Below are 15,281 nucleotides of genomic sequence, written 5' to 3'. Positions count from 1 at the left end.
CTTTTTATAGATCATCAGCATGAAATTTATTTATGTGAATGGAACGACCAAAACAATGCAATTTTAAGCTTGTTTTTGCAAGAAAGTAGGCTGTGCATTTGCACTGTGCATCCCTCGTTCAACATCCCCTTAGTAATTTCTGCCCTTTTTGGCCCATATTAACTCCTTTTTCTGAGCTGAAGCAGTCTCAAAAACAATTAAGTATGTATACTATAAACCATAATTTTGTTGGAGTCTGAAGTTAACCTCTTTGAAGGAAAAAAAACCCAAAACAAAACAGTATAACCTCAACATTAATTTAGCCTGTCTGCCCCACCATTAGCCCCTCAGCACCCAGATGGGCCAGCCTGTTTGCCAGCCAGGCAGCCCATCAGGCCTGTTTTGAGTCAGTGACAGTATTTGGTGATATGTTTCAGCTGTTAATAAGAGAACTGGAGGGAAACAGAAGGCAATATGGAAGATATTGTTAAGAAGAGTTACTGATGGAGAAGAGAAGAACTAGAAACACTGTGGGAATTCAGTTCAGAGAGCACACAAAGACCAGCTGAGACTACTGCTATAGGACAGAGGGAGGGCAGACATAAAGAACAGGACAGAAATCCATGGGAAGTCACGCTTCATTAGTTTTGTTTCTAATGGAGTAACTTACTTACTATCAGAATATACATTTTTGACTAGAAATAAAATATTTACAAACTACAAATAAAATATTAGAAAAAAAAAAAAAGTTCAGCAAATATTTCACAGAAAAGTGATTACCTCTCAGTTTACGAATAAATTTAATTTTAATGAAATATTTTAGTTTACTTTCTCCGATTCTGCTATGGAAAAGAAAACCTGCCTATGCACAGATACCTTTCTCTTGCTATGAAGTGAGGGTTACTTCTATCTGTAGGACAGTGTGTTTTTTTTATATGAGTGTTACATAGTGGAAATATATCACAGATGTTTTAATGGGCAAATAAAAAAAAAGGGTGAAACAGATGAATGGACAATTTAAAGACGCATCAATTTTCCTTAAAATATGTTCTCTGCCATAATGTTTTCCTGTGAATTTTCTGATTATTCAACTGATCAGAAAAGCTGGCTTTGAGAAAAAAAGTAGTTAAAATGCATTCTTATTTTCATTAACATGTAATGGTTACTTATTTATTACAAGCCATATTACAACTTGGGCACCCTTGTCAGCCTCAGTATAGCCATAGAAATGCGAAAAAGGAACAAGTTGCTCTTCAACAGAGCAGAGCTAAGTTGAGAGGAGGTCATGCAACCAGTGCCAGACATAGTCCCATCAGAGATGGGATTTATGTCTGTACAGTTTGGGGTTAGCAGTCTTCACTGGTGATTTATACACTAAAAAACAAAACAAAAAAGCCCACAAAGAACACAAAGACAAATTTTTGTCAGCGCACAGTTTGAAAGAGGAAAATAATTGACAGGTTACCCGTGCAGTTCTTCTGGAAGTTGGGATTCTCCAGCGGGTGCCCCGGGATGCGACACTGAAATCTGTGCTGCCAGAACTCAGGAAACCAGGGGTTGCGGGTGTTGGTATCTAGACGCAGCTTCAGATAGTAGTCATCAAACGACAAGACCTCTGGAGACTGCAGTTTGATAGTGATGCCCCCATTTGCTTCAGGTTCGTAACCTTCAATGACTTCATCTCTGTCTGCCCAACCATCACTGAAACAAGGCAAAAAAACACTTATTACACAAAGGCAGGAAGCTTGTCTTGAAAAAGCAACCACTAAAAGGCAGATCGGCACCCTTGGAATCCAGTGATTAAGGGGGAAATCTACGGGTACGTCTAAAACACAGGCAGAAAATGAAAGAAGAAAGCACAGTGGTGGAGACTTGTAATGAGCAGTCTGACTGATTTCATGCAGAGTCCTCATTAACTCATCTGTAATGATGAGTATTTATCCTTCTCCCTCTGGAAAGGGTTTTTGGGCATAGTTTCTGGTGTGATGTCTTTATGACAAAAGAGATTCTGCATTATTTAGGCTGTTCTGTAAGGGGTGGAAACTGAAAGAACTAATATTGATGGAAAGGGAGCTAAGCCAGATTCCTGGGTGTTTTGCAGAAGAGATCTCAGCACGCATGGATCTCACAGCTAGAAGAATAATTCAAATCAAGCATCAAGTGAGAAATGCATTGTGTTGGAAGAGAATGGAATAAGAATACATGATAAAGTTGAGCAAACTAAAAAGAAAACCACATCCTTTTCTCACACTGCATGGGATTTGTGATAACCTGATTTTCTCTCTCTCTCTTTTTTTTTTTTTTTTAACAATGGCTTTCTATTTTACTTCTTTGTTTATTCATGTAAGAGTTACTTTCAAAAACTTGAAGATAAAACTCTTTCTTGACAACACTGTTTCACGAAAAGTCTAATTTAACACATTTGAACAATGTTCACTGGGTTTAGCCTCTGAGTTTTAGTTTAGTTCTTTTAACACTCCATTGATTTAGTGTCTTTGTCCAGTTCTTATTAGATTCCCCTAAGAACAATGCTATTACACTGTAATTTAAGTACAAATATAAGTTGACCATTGCTTCATTTTAATATGCTGGGCATGTCGTGAGAGAAATAGATTATTCTGGCACCTCACACCTAGCTCTATCCCCTCAGAGTCAAATCAGCTGCACTGCTACTTCGAAAAAAAGACAGACAAAGCACTTGCAGGGGAAAAGAGCTGAAGAGGAAAAATGTGATTGATGACTAAGAGAGAAGTCTCTGTTTCATCCCAAAGAGTCTTGCATCCTGAACTCCAGGCAGACTGAAAGAAGGTACTCATTAGGACTCATTTACACCCAGCCTGGAGAGGAGTGATGGGGTGCAGACCATACCAGCTGAGGGTATCTATGAGACACTCGCACAGATGTGCCTGGGGATCCATAATCGAAAACAGACAAAATTTGAAGTAGTAAGCTCTGTTGCAGTCCTAGTCAAATAGGTGCAAAGCAACTATGCATTGGGCACATGTAAGCCTTTTGTCTCCAGCCACCAGAGTGAACAACTGCATGGTTTAGCTGCCATTCACATTAACTGCTGCATGTGCTGTAGGCACCTAGAAAAAAGTGGCAGGTCTCCATGGAAATACGGAAATGCCCATGTACTGAATGCTTTCCATATGGGACACACAACCCAGGCCTCTATTACAGGAAGTTATTTAAGACACAGGACATCTGGTAGCACAGTGACTGTGTGATCCCTTTCACCTGGGCCTGGGGACCCAAAAAGCTATACTTTAAGAGAGCACTACATGGCACCTTTGAGCCAAGATTTCTTCTTTTTTTCACCCATTACCAGAACCATGCAGTAGAACTGCCAAAAAAATTTCTGAGCTTACAAGCCACTGACAAATATCTTCATATAGCCAAGCAGCATAAGATAAATGAGTATGCATGTTGCATCACACACATGGTAGAAAGTGGAGGGCAGGGGGAGGTACAGGGAGAAGGTTACAAAAGGGAGTCAGTGATGGCTGAAGGGTCCCCCTGTGGAACAGGGGTGGGCATGATGCAGTACCCCAAAGTGACTCTGCCAGGCTGCAGGTGGCAGCACCTGCTGGGTAACTTCTTCCCACAGCCAGCAATGCAAGTTACTCAGATCCTGACCTCCTACCAATAGAGCCCAAAAGATAATCACATGGCACAGCCTTGGCCTGACAGCTGCTCTTGAATTGCCATAGGAGTGCACAAAGTTCAAGAGCCATGATTTGTCCCTCTCTTCTCCCTGCCTCTCTAGAATATCTTGAGTTTTGGAGAGGGAAAGAAGCCACAGCTCCTCCTCTCTGCATACCCACACTCCTCACTTGCCCATGCACTGAGGGCATCTACTAAAATGTACTCTGGCTGCCTCAAGATCACAGTTTAGATAACCTTACAAAGGTAAAACCAGGTGAATGAAGTGTCTGGATTTCACATAATTCACATAAACTAGCACCAGAGGGGAGAAAAAGGCACAACCTTTGTTTCTTATTATGTGGGGGAAAAACAAGCAAGAGGTCACTCTTACAGCGTAATTAATTGAGTCTTAATTGCATGATTGCTTCATTATTTGTCAGAATGTTTATGGCTTGCAAAATGTAGACTCAAGCAGAAACATTAGTGAGTCCAAAAGATTAAGTAAACCAGGCCATTTTTTACAAAGTTTCTAGAAAGGAGGAAGTTTCTCTACTGCTTGGATTCCTACCAGACAAACATTAGAGCGATTTATTTCCTCACCCCTGTAAGTTTGGCTTGGAAAATTGCCACATTCAGTCTGAAGACAAAGCAAAGCAATTCTGCAAAGGCAAGAGAAAGTGTATTTCAAGTTGTCTGAAGGTAGCTGATGGAAAAGTTCCCCTAAATCAGAACACAGATTGTCATCTAATGTTTCTTTGTCACTTTCTGGCCTCAAATGTTTTTTGTTCTCTCTTCCAACTCCTCAAATTGTTAAATGTCTGATAAGTTTTGTATGCAGCAAAATGTGAAGAAAAGGCACTGGAATCAGAGAAAGAAGATCATTTGTGCTGAAGTTCATATGGGAGCTTTGCTCTACTTTCATTAAAATCAAGGAAACAAAAAGGAGTCTTCTGGTCTCTTAGGGGACCCCTGCCATCCTAGTGGCTGCAGGCTGGCTGTGCTGAAAGGTGTCCTAAGGGGACCCTACAGCCCTACCAGCAGCTGTGGGAGGACTATCAGAGACCCAAGATCTTGTTACAAGGTCTGCCTATATTTCCTTTTACTCTATGTGTATGTGTGTGTATATATATATATATATAGGTGAAAAAGTAAAAATATAGAAAAGTAAAAAAGGATTGTCTGGGAACTAACCGTGTATCTTTAGTGCCCTATGAATAAATGGATAGTGTTCCAGAACACTACGGTAAAAAGACATTTCTAACACTAGGCAACAGCACAATACTGAAGTCCGGATGACTGTGTGTGTGTCAGTGACAGAAGCACAAGATCAATAGCTGATTCAACAGAAAAACGACATCTCATTAAAAATGGCAGCCCATGCTATTATTTTCTTGTCTGAATCAAGTACTTTCTACCAACTTTCCATCTTTTATCCTGCTGAGTAGCAAGTAGCACAACACTTAGCACTCTTTGCAAAAACATCTTTCTATGTGTTTTTACTGCAGTTTTCAGGAGGTGGCCCAATACCTATAACCCAAACTGCCTTCCCTAGTGAGTGTGCATTGTAGGTTTTTTGTGACTTTCTGGCCTTGAAACGTGTCGAGTATCTTGTGCAACAGTTGATCTGAAGCTCTGTGAGGGGGTTTGTAGTGTGAAGACAGAAACACGGAGGGAGAGACAACTGTGTGGGGGTCAAACCACCAACTACTTTGTTTGCTCTTTGGAGAGAAAGAACCAACTGGTTTTGTTACAGTTTTATGGCGTTTATCACAGCCAAAATGGTCACCGATATTCTGCAAACTACTCTCAGTGCAAGTCCCAGTCTGGTGGTTGACATTCATGATGCCAAATCCAAATTTCAGCATTCAGTCACAAACAAATACCAAGCAGAAAGGGAAAAAGTCCAAAGCTATCCTCATCTAGCTTCAGAAGTCCTATTTCCTGTTACCAGAGGCTGAGTTTGAAGAAACAAAGCTTTTTTTTTTTTTTCTTAACCAGTTTACTATTCTGATAATGTGTGACAATGGACATTTCTGAATCATAGCTTGAGCATTTTAGCTTCTCTGTATTTTCTGAACTGCAAACACACGAATTCCTGTGACTGAAACACCAGAAGAAATGTAATGGATTTCCAATTTCCTCTCCTCTTCCAAACATGAACACTGTCAGCTGCTTTTCACGAGGGTTGATGAGACAACCAGCAATCAGGCTTTCTATTTTCATCTCCTTGGGACTTAACTCTTAATCTATGCAGCAGCACCTCTGCTTCCCTGCGCAGCACTCAGGGCACTCCTATTGCAGATGTTTTTTTCAAATAAGCAAACATACAAAAAGAAAACATGCTGTTGTTTATGAAGACTACTTGCCCTGTGATTATTGTAGGAGGTAGCAAGCTTTCATGGATAAACAAAATGAAACATTTGTCAGTCGTGGACACTGACTGGCAATTTGATCCTTGCACCCTTATAAGGCTTGATCTGACGGACCAAATCTGTAGAGGGCAACTGATTTACACTTCTCTGTCTGGAGGGCTGCATTGTTGGTAGATTTGTCACTCAGTTTCCATGAGCTAAGATGAAGTCTTCTTCAGAAATTTGCATTCATGATAAGGCTTTTTAAATGTTGTATTGGCAAAGTCATAAAATATATGAGAGAAATTAAGAGCAAAACGCCCTTTACAAAAGTGTAATTAATTATTTTTTGCAATGATCTTTTTGCCCACAGCAGATATTCTTGTCAATATAAAACTGAATAAGTCAATCATATTAAAATTTTTTTTCTTTTTTTCAACAGGTTCTGTTCCTGCGCTAGTGGATATTTTTATCCACTTTGAAAACAATGTTACACATAGCTATACATATGTAAATTGGAAATATTAGTTTCAAACTTTCAACCTTCACAGAGGTTCCCTGCAGATATCCCATTCAGGTAGGGTAGCTGGGCCCCAGGTGACCATAAATGACACACAAAAACATCAAAGCCTATATTCTTGCTTTTCTCTCCTTTCCACAGAACTAAATCCCATATTAATATACTTTCTTTCTCATGTCAATATACATCCCCACAGAGCACATTTCTGAATGCCTTCTTACCACTGCTCTCAAGGCTGCCAGCTTGCCTGCTGTTATGTTAAACCTCAAATAGATGTAAATATGAGGACAGCACCACTCAAAGAATTTGACATTCAATAAAGTGCCATTCCATTTTGTTATTTATCTCAATATCTTTATTTTTAAGGATAATTATTAAATGCTGGATTATATCAATAAAAAGCTGAACATTCAATATGCAAAGTGCTTTTTGCAAAACCATCTTTCTGTGTGGTGATCAGATACCACTTATTTAGAGGTACAGACCCTGCTTATTTAGAGGCATTTGAGAATGCTATAAACCCCTAGATAGTGTTAAGGGGAGTTAAAATAATTTGTTATTTGGTTCTGATAAATGCCAGTGTTCTGGATTTCCAGAGCTGGTCAGACCTGTAAGCCTGCAAATTCAACCTTCTCTTTTTATACAAGTCTTTTCTGACAGTGCAGCACTGGAAAATGTAGCATGGATTCTCCAGCCTGTATGCAGGAGTTGTATGACTGTGACAGCCTCCTGCCTGCTCTTCTGGCACAATGGATGGATACTTGGAGATCAGCATAAGGCCAGCCCAGAAAGTACCTCTGTGGCAGGTAGAATAATAATAAAGCAGCTCCACCAAAAAAATCAGTGTTGCTACTTGATTATGAGCACAAGTGGCAGGATAAAGCCTGGAGTAATTTGCAAATAGTACTGTAGCTGGTTACTTACCTGCCCTCTCCTAGGGCTAGACTTAAAAAAATATATATTTATTTCACCAACCTCATGTACTGCAAAGAAAAAACACAATTAGCTATTGTGAAGGACAGTGGACTAGTCTCTGGCAATAAGGAACTCTACCCAATATATTCAGTATCTGTGTAACATATGCCTCAGACAGAAGCTGCCATGTAAAGAAAATTGAAACTGTTCAATATTCACAAGTCAGCAACTGGCAAAGTGACTTTCCTCCTTAGACTCATGCATTATCAGTCAATCGCAGTGGTCACCAATGTCAGCTGAAAGGTTCTGATTGTTATTGTTAATGAGCATTACTTCAAACATGAGAAAAAAAAAAGGCCATTTTTGCACTCATTAATTCTGCTGATTCATTAGTACTATATACTTGCACTGAAGGATGGGAAAGCATTCCTCTCAGTGGCTGAACTATGAATTGTTAAAAAGCACAGTTCTACTTTTACTTTTGTGACATGTCCTGGGAATCTTAGGAGATTAGTCCCATGTCTACAGAGAAGTCTGTATCTATCTCACTGCTGGCAAAGCCCAGTCTGAAAGGCTGTATACTCTCATGCTATAACCAGAGGTTTGCTTTGCTAAGCACTGACTGACCTCCTTAAAACCAGAAGAATCAAAGTCACTAAAATTTGTCAGCTGAAAGAAAGAAGAAAAAAAAAAAAAAAAAAAAAAAAAAGAAGGTTTCTAGGCCAGTAGTTTTGCTCCTGCAGCCATAGATGGAGGTAAGCAGGAGTCATCACCTTCCTAAGCTGTCTGTCGTTAGCAGCAGGCATCATGAGATGCTGTGAGATTTGTACCTATTCCCTTTCCCTACAAACTAACCTGTGCTCATATGTATTATATAATACCCTGAATTCCAGCCTTCAGATTTCTCTGAGTTGATAACCTTCATAGGTCAGTCCTGATTCAAATCAGCTGAAAGCATTGTGGGAATATCAGCTCTGCGAACTGGAAGCAGGAGGAGAAAACCACTAAAACTCCTCCTGAGAGAGCAATGGAATATGTGAGGGAGAGAGAAGACTGCTGCCTTGACAATCTCCCGCACACACAAAAGAAAGTGCAAGAGAAGCATTTGGTGCCAGACTGTGCAGTTACTGATTTTAGACTCACAACTCACACAGCACTACTATACCACTGTGGCTTGTAATCCTGCCACAGACTACAGAATGAAGAGTAGATCAAACCTGGTCAGAACTCGGGCTGGACATCTCTAGAGACTATCAGCATGACTCAGAAAGAGACTGGTATGATTTGTGAGTTAACACCACTCCCCTTGAGAAATCTACATATATAGCCATCATGGTTTGAATTCTAATGTCCTACAGGAGGTGCTATTTTTCAAAAGAAATTGAAACATGAAGTCTAAAACTAATTCCCAAGGCCACTTCTTGCAAGTGCTTTGCCATAAATCTTAGTAAATTTTCTGTTTGTGCCAGGTTTGCTTTCATACCATCGCACATACAACTTCTCACTTGCTGTTCTTGATTACCGAAAGCATACAGTCGCTGTAGCATATTAATTCTCGTAGTTTATGCAAGCACAAATTGTTGGTAAGGGCTTCCAATTTTTATTTAGTGAATCAGTGGGTTTCTTTTGAATGAGTGACACTCTGTACAGAACCTAAGTTGATAAATGATAGGTCATAATGTTTTAAATTATTATCATTCACTTTTGTGTGAATTTTCAGTTTTTGCATCGTTCGTGTAAAAAATGTAGATTATAACCTCATGGACCATGATGGATTGTATTTTGCAAATATGTATTTAGGAAGGTTTTAATTATCGTATGTGGTGCATATATTTGCATGCAATTTACATAATGTAATTTAACTGCCTATCATGCAGGCGTTATCCTGGGGAGTCTTTGCTGTGAAGGTTCTTGACCCAGTTGGCACATGCAGCTTTTTGTAAATGTAGTTGCTGTCTTCATGCAGGAAAGGTTTTACTATTCTCTAAGGGTGCACAATGGTGCATATCTTGGAAAATCAGCAACCACACATGTATTCTCTAAGGCAATAGTTGATTTTTCAAGAGGTGCACACACGCTTTCACCCCAGACTGTCATGAGGACTGAATCCTTGCTCTGCGTATTTGAAATTCACAACACAGGGCATCATGAAAACGCGATATCTTTTCCAAAGGAAAGCATGCATGTGAGGAGGAGGAGAGTATCCAGTTTTAAGCAAACACACTTGGATGGGGCTCTGAGCAACCTGATCTAGTCCCTGCTCATCGTAAGGGAGTTGGGCTAGATGACCTTTAAACATCCCTCCCAAACTATTCTGATTCCATGAAATAGGAAGCCTTAATCTTAGCATTGTTCCTCATATAAAGTGCTTCTTGGCTTCCCAAATGTGCAGCCAAAAAGATTTCTACCATCGTATTAATACACATAAAACTGGAAATAGAGAGTTTTATCTTTGCTTCTCTGTACCGGTTCCTGAGGATTTTTATTTATCCCTTTGTTGATGCCATGCTGCAAATTATGTGCAAGAAGACTCAATGGAAGTAAGAGATAGTTCATGCCATGGAGAGCTCAACTGTAGTCTCTTTTCAGGGAGGATAGTTAGAAAGAAATAGTCTCATTAAAACTTCCATTCTGTATGAAAGTCTTAGAGACTGAGGTCTTTTCTGTGCGGCCATGTAAAGGCATAAAGGAGAACAGAGTGCTGCCTAGATCTTCTCCAGCCAACTACAAACTACTCAAGTCTCAGGGCCAGATCTGAAGGACTGGAGAGATACCGTATGGAGGGGAAACAGGCTAGAAATACACAAAAATGTACAGATATACATACAGGAAAGAGAACATGGTCCTCTCTGATCTTTGCTTCTCCAGCAGAGCTTGCTGGATGTTTGGATGTGAACATTTTTATGCTTCCTAAAAGATTAATTCATAGATGTCTTCCTTAAACAAAGCAGAAAAAGTAGCAGCACATTTCCTTTCTTGTCTTCTTGCTTTGCTTGTTGAGGTGCTGAGGAACAGGGAAATAAATAAATATCTTAGAGTTACATTCCCCTCTGTTTTTGCACAAACTGTACTGACCTCAGAAGTACCTTGAATTCTAACATTTAGATTTCTCCAAGATACTGACTTTCATAGGATCGTCCAGAACTTTCTTTCAGGGGTTTATTTTATGTGATTCCCTCAAGTCATCCTTTACTGTAACTATCTCATATGATAATGCTTAAGAGAAATACACACAGAGTTCACAGGCCATTTTTCAAAGGAAATAATATTTCAAATATGCACTTCTAAAGAGGACATGCTACATCTCGCAGTAGGTTGCTATTACTGATTTGCATATATCCTATTTCCATACCAGTACGAGATTTCTGGAATGCTATTTCCACACTTACACTTGAAAACTGAACTTTTACACACATATTTATGCAGGAACTGCTCATTGCTTTGATAGCCCTTCAATGAAACCATGTCTGCAGAGGAACTGGTAGCCATAGATAAGAGCATACTATCCATTCCATATCAAAGCATATTAACATGGGCTTCAAAACATCAGATCGAATAAATGGAAAACAAAAGGTGAAATATTATTAATACTGTGATAAAAAAATCTGAAGCTATTAATCAAAGTTAACACATATGAGAATATTTCCTTAAACAGCTGTTTCTGTCTGTACCAAAGCTATTTTAAATTTGACCATATCTGCCATTCTTTCTTTTTTGATTTCTGTGGATACTTAAACATTCAGATTACTATGAATGTTTATACAAGAGATATTTTCCACTCAAATGTTAATAAATTGTTATTTGAAATTACATATTGATATGGAAAGTATCCAATTCATACTGTGCTAGTGAGTCACCTAAGTACATAAACCTTTCCAGTGAGAGAATCAGGTAATAAGGCTTTCATAGAATAAATCAGGTAAAATCATTAGACTTCAGTAGCCAATTAACAGAGCATTGCATTGTATCTGCAATGAACAGCTCATGAACCACTTGCAAACCAAGAAACCAATGAATAATTTGAATGATGAATTCACCTGAAAATCAAGCAATCTTTTCAGAAACAGTTACTGAACATCAAAGTAGGTGTAATGCTTTGAGTATTTTTTAATAATCCACTTTTTTTCAGGCAATACTATTATGCTTGACCTAAAGCAACTGTTATAGTGAACTTTAAAAACACATAAAAGTATAATTCACTTGTTCTTCTGTACTTATTGCTGTCTTAAAGTCATCAATGTTTAAGTGTTTATTCATATGAAATAATAAATTTAATTACAGTCATCTGCCTGGCTAAACCAAACTTAGTTATGCATATAGGTATCTGAAACCTGCTTAAAATTTCAAGAGTAAAATAATTCCACAACTTTTAAATGGCCAAGCCAACCTATAGTTAATTAAAAGGACCACTGAATGAACTACTGACATTTCATTAGAAGAAATAAGAATACAAAACCCCAGCAAAATCATAACTGAGAAAGCCACCATTCTTCAAAGTCTCTAAATTACCAAATCACCATACCAATGCACAATACAATCAGATTAATTTCAAAAGTAATGAAACAAAGAATTATTCTGTGTTAATTCTGTACTGGAGATTGAAGGGACAACTGTTTTCCTTGTAGATCTTTCCCAAGAAAGGATGTGGGCTTTTCTTCTGACGTAGAGGCTATGCTCTTGTCCTTTATTTATGCCATCATGGAATAATTTAGGTTGGAAGGGGCCCCTGGAGATGTTATAGCTCAGCAAGATATATGGTCCGTGCATCCTCCCTTAAGTAATTTGGCTCATTCCTGTCATTGCCTTTAGGTCATTAGAAAAGGTATAAGTCATGTGACTAGGGAAATAAACCTGGTGCCATAACTTATGCTTTTATTTAAGAAGCCAAAACTTCTTTTATATTTATTAAACTATTGACCCTAGAAAACTCAACATATTGCTAGGATCAAGTTTTATTAATTAGTGATGATGTCACAACTTATTAATGAAAAACTGAAGTCAGTTTTTTAAAAATAGAACCTGATTTTGTCCATCTTTTGTGCAAGGCCACAGTTGGGAAAGAATGCTTAAGCAGCCTTTCCTCTCACATGACACAGTGAGAGAGAAATATTTTAACTTTTCCATTCATGAATCCAGCCAGAGAAGAGGAATGGTCATGAACTCATGTAAAACAAATAATTGTCACTTTGATTCATAGAATCATACAATGGAAGGGACGCACAAGGATCATTGGTTCCAACTCCTATCCCCGCATATGAGAACCCCAAAATTCACACCATGTGTCTGAGGGCAAGCATCAGATGGCGTTAATTGAAAAGTTGACTGATGCCACAACATAAGCCACTCTTCTGTTTTCAGCTTTTTATAATTTCAGATTTTTATAATCTCTTAAATTGAAATGGCAAACATTGCTTTCTTAATGTTTCTGTTCCACAAACTGCTATAGTCACCACAGACATGCAACACATGTGCAGACAGAAAAGAAAATGACCCTCGTGACAACCAACTGGACCAAGATTAAGAATACACCTCAGTGAAACTAAAGATGGTCTACCTCTATCAACAAAATCTGAAAACAAATTTTTAAATCCATGTTTATACATGAGACCCAGAAAAAACAGTTATTTCTGGAGAAGCAATGAAAATAAAAAATACTTTTGTGTATTCAACCAGTGAAAACTCAATAAAACCTGCAGACCCCAAGGTAAGTCACATGCACATTTAAGAAAACAAACAGAACAGTGGAAAAAAATAAAGGAAAATGGCTTTTTCAATAAAAATATTATTGTGGGGAAAACAAAAGAACAGCAGTCTGAATCTTCAAATAGTTTGGATACACAGACTCTTACTCACAAAAAAGATAGAAGACGAAAGAAGAAAAATTGATGGAGAGAAAATAGCCAGAGAAAGAGCTCTATAGATTTTGTGTATTATGACCTGTGAGCTGTAAGTAAAGGAGGATTGTACAGTTGGTACTGCCTCAGGAGAAACCTGGGATGTGATTAAAAGGCAAACAGGCATAGCTCTTTCAGTTGCTTCCTGCTGTCTTAGGAAGGAAAATTGAGTTTTCCAGGGTGCCCTTTACCTTCTACTTATGGCAACCTGTGTTTAGTCCTCTGCCTTCCTCTTTACTTGATTCTTGGTGCATTAAAACTCCTTATTTCCTACCCCACTGAGAACTAAAGCATGGGTAGGCTTAATGTACCCAAGTAAAACAAGTGGACACAGAAGACAGAGTTGCAGCAACCCGAGCCTTGAGGGATCAGCTATTCACATGGATCAAATGACTTATCCTTAGTCAATACCACAGGATTGAGTCTGAATCCTCTAACTCTGGTCTGGTAACACCTACTGATCTGAGGAATGCAACAGAAAATAAATGAGATTGCTCAGCATTAGTAAATATTGGTCAGTTAGAGTAAGGAAGGAACACAAGGACAATATCAATGTTGCTTTCGTCATGGGTCATCATGTTTTTGGAAGGTCCATGGCAGGCAGAGCACACAGGTATTGGAAAGAATGTGACAGACAGTATCTCCATATGCACAGCCAGCAATTGCACACTGGAAAATACATTTTTATGTCTAGTGAAATACAATAAAGTAGAAGGTTCACACCAGTTAAAAAGAATTAGCTGTGAAAGACTGACATTATATTAATGGGAACTATGCAGTTTTGGCAGAGGAAGAACAGCACTGTCCCTGGAAGACTGACCCACTACAAATGATGAGATCACTACATTATTTGTTTCCTTTGCTGCATTAACATCAAGTTTAACTGTGCTATAAGAAATGTGAGCTCCATCAAATATATTAATTTCACCTTTCTCTATTGCTACTATTGGTCTTATAATAAATGCATGTTTGCATTCTGAATAATTTTTAGGAAATAAACACGTCTGTTTAACAAAATTAGAACTTGATCTAGTACTGGTCAAGGAGATACTTGAACTGTCTAAAATGTAACAGATAGAACATCAAACACTCTTTCTAGGAACTCAACTGACTTTGAAACTACGTTTTTGCACAGAGGATAGAAGGGAAACTGGAAGTATGTCACCATGATGCAACTAAAATATCACTCCTAAAAAAGACAGCCTTCTGTCATATTATAATCATGTATGGATCTTGTATATATACATCATGTAATTCTGCCAGCCAAGGAAACAGGAAAGCAAGAAAGGGTTTTTGAAAAAAAAAAAACAACACAACAAAACCACCACCACCACCACCACCAAAACACAAACAAACATCACCAAAAACACAACACCAAAAAACAACAACAACCATGCAGTTAGCAGACAATTTAAGTAATATTTGCTAGCTCAGTTTTTTTTACCTTGTTACTTTGGAGAGGAAGTCTCTACCTCAGGACTCAAAATCCACAGGTATCACTGAATTCCAGCTTAGGACTATGTTTTCTAATATCCAAGGAGAGGGGAGGCATGCCTTTTTTATGCGCCTGTCTAATCAATGACCAGAAATAACAAGGATTATTTTGCAGAGATAGTTTGACAGGGAAGTGCCTGATGGGAATTGGTTTAATAATGGTATATTCAGAAAATCCTTAGAGAAGCACACACCAGTGTTAATTTGACAGCCTTCTTTGAAGAAATCTTTTTTTCTTAAAAACCAATAAAAATAAAAGTAATGAAGCTCAATAGGGACAGGTTAGTTTATGTGTTTTCTTTTATACATATATATACATACATATATATATATATGAAATCCTAGAGTCTAATTAACCAGGCCTGGGTTTTTTTTGCCGTTTTGAAATATAAGCTTATTTAAAGCCAATGAGCCCATTCAACAGGAATGGGAAGAGATACTGCTACTCCTTTCCCCTCTCCAATGCCACCTTCTATCTCA

General features: G+C 38.3%; 1 protein-coding gene across 4 annotated transcripts in view; it reads right to left on the bottom strand.

Moving 5' to 3' along the window:
* Window positions 1-15,281, bottom strand: part of GRM1 (glutamate metabotropic receptor 1) — a 182,314-nt gene that overhangs the window by 67,997 nt on the left and 99,036 nt on the right. For all 4 annotated transcript variants that reach the window (XM_065835561.2, XM_071806386.1, XM_071806387.1 and 1 more), the window contains exon 4: window positions 1,445-1,680. In XM_065835561.2, the coding sequence (XP_065691633.2) occupies window positions 1,445-1,680 (236 nt within the window). The remainder of the gene's footprint in view (window positions 1-1,444; window positions 1,681-15,281) is intronic.

Source organism: Patagioenas fasciata, chromosome 3 (genome assembly GCF_037038585.1).
Source record: "Patagioenas fasciata isolate bPatFas1 chromosome 3, bPatFas1.hap1, whole genome shotgun sequence".
Classification (NCBI taxonomy): domain Eukaryota; kingdom Metazoa; phylum Chordata; class Aves; order Columbiformes; family Columbidae; genus Patagioenas; species Patagioenas fasciata.
This window is presented reverse-complemented; position numbering and strand designations above follow the sequence as displayed.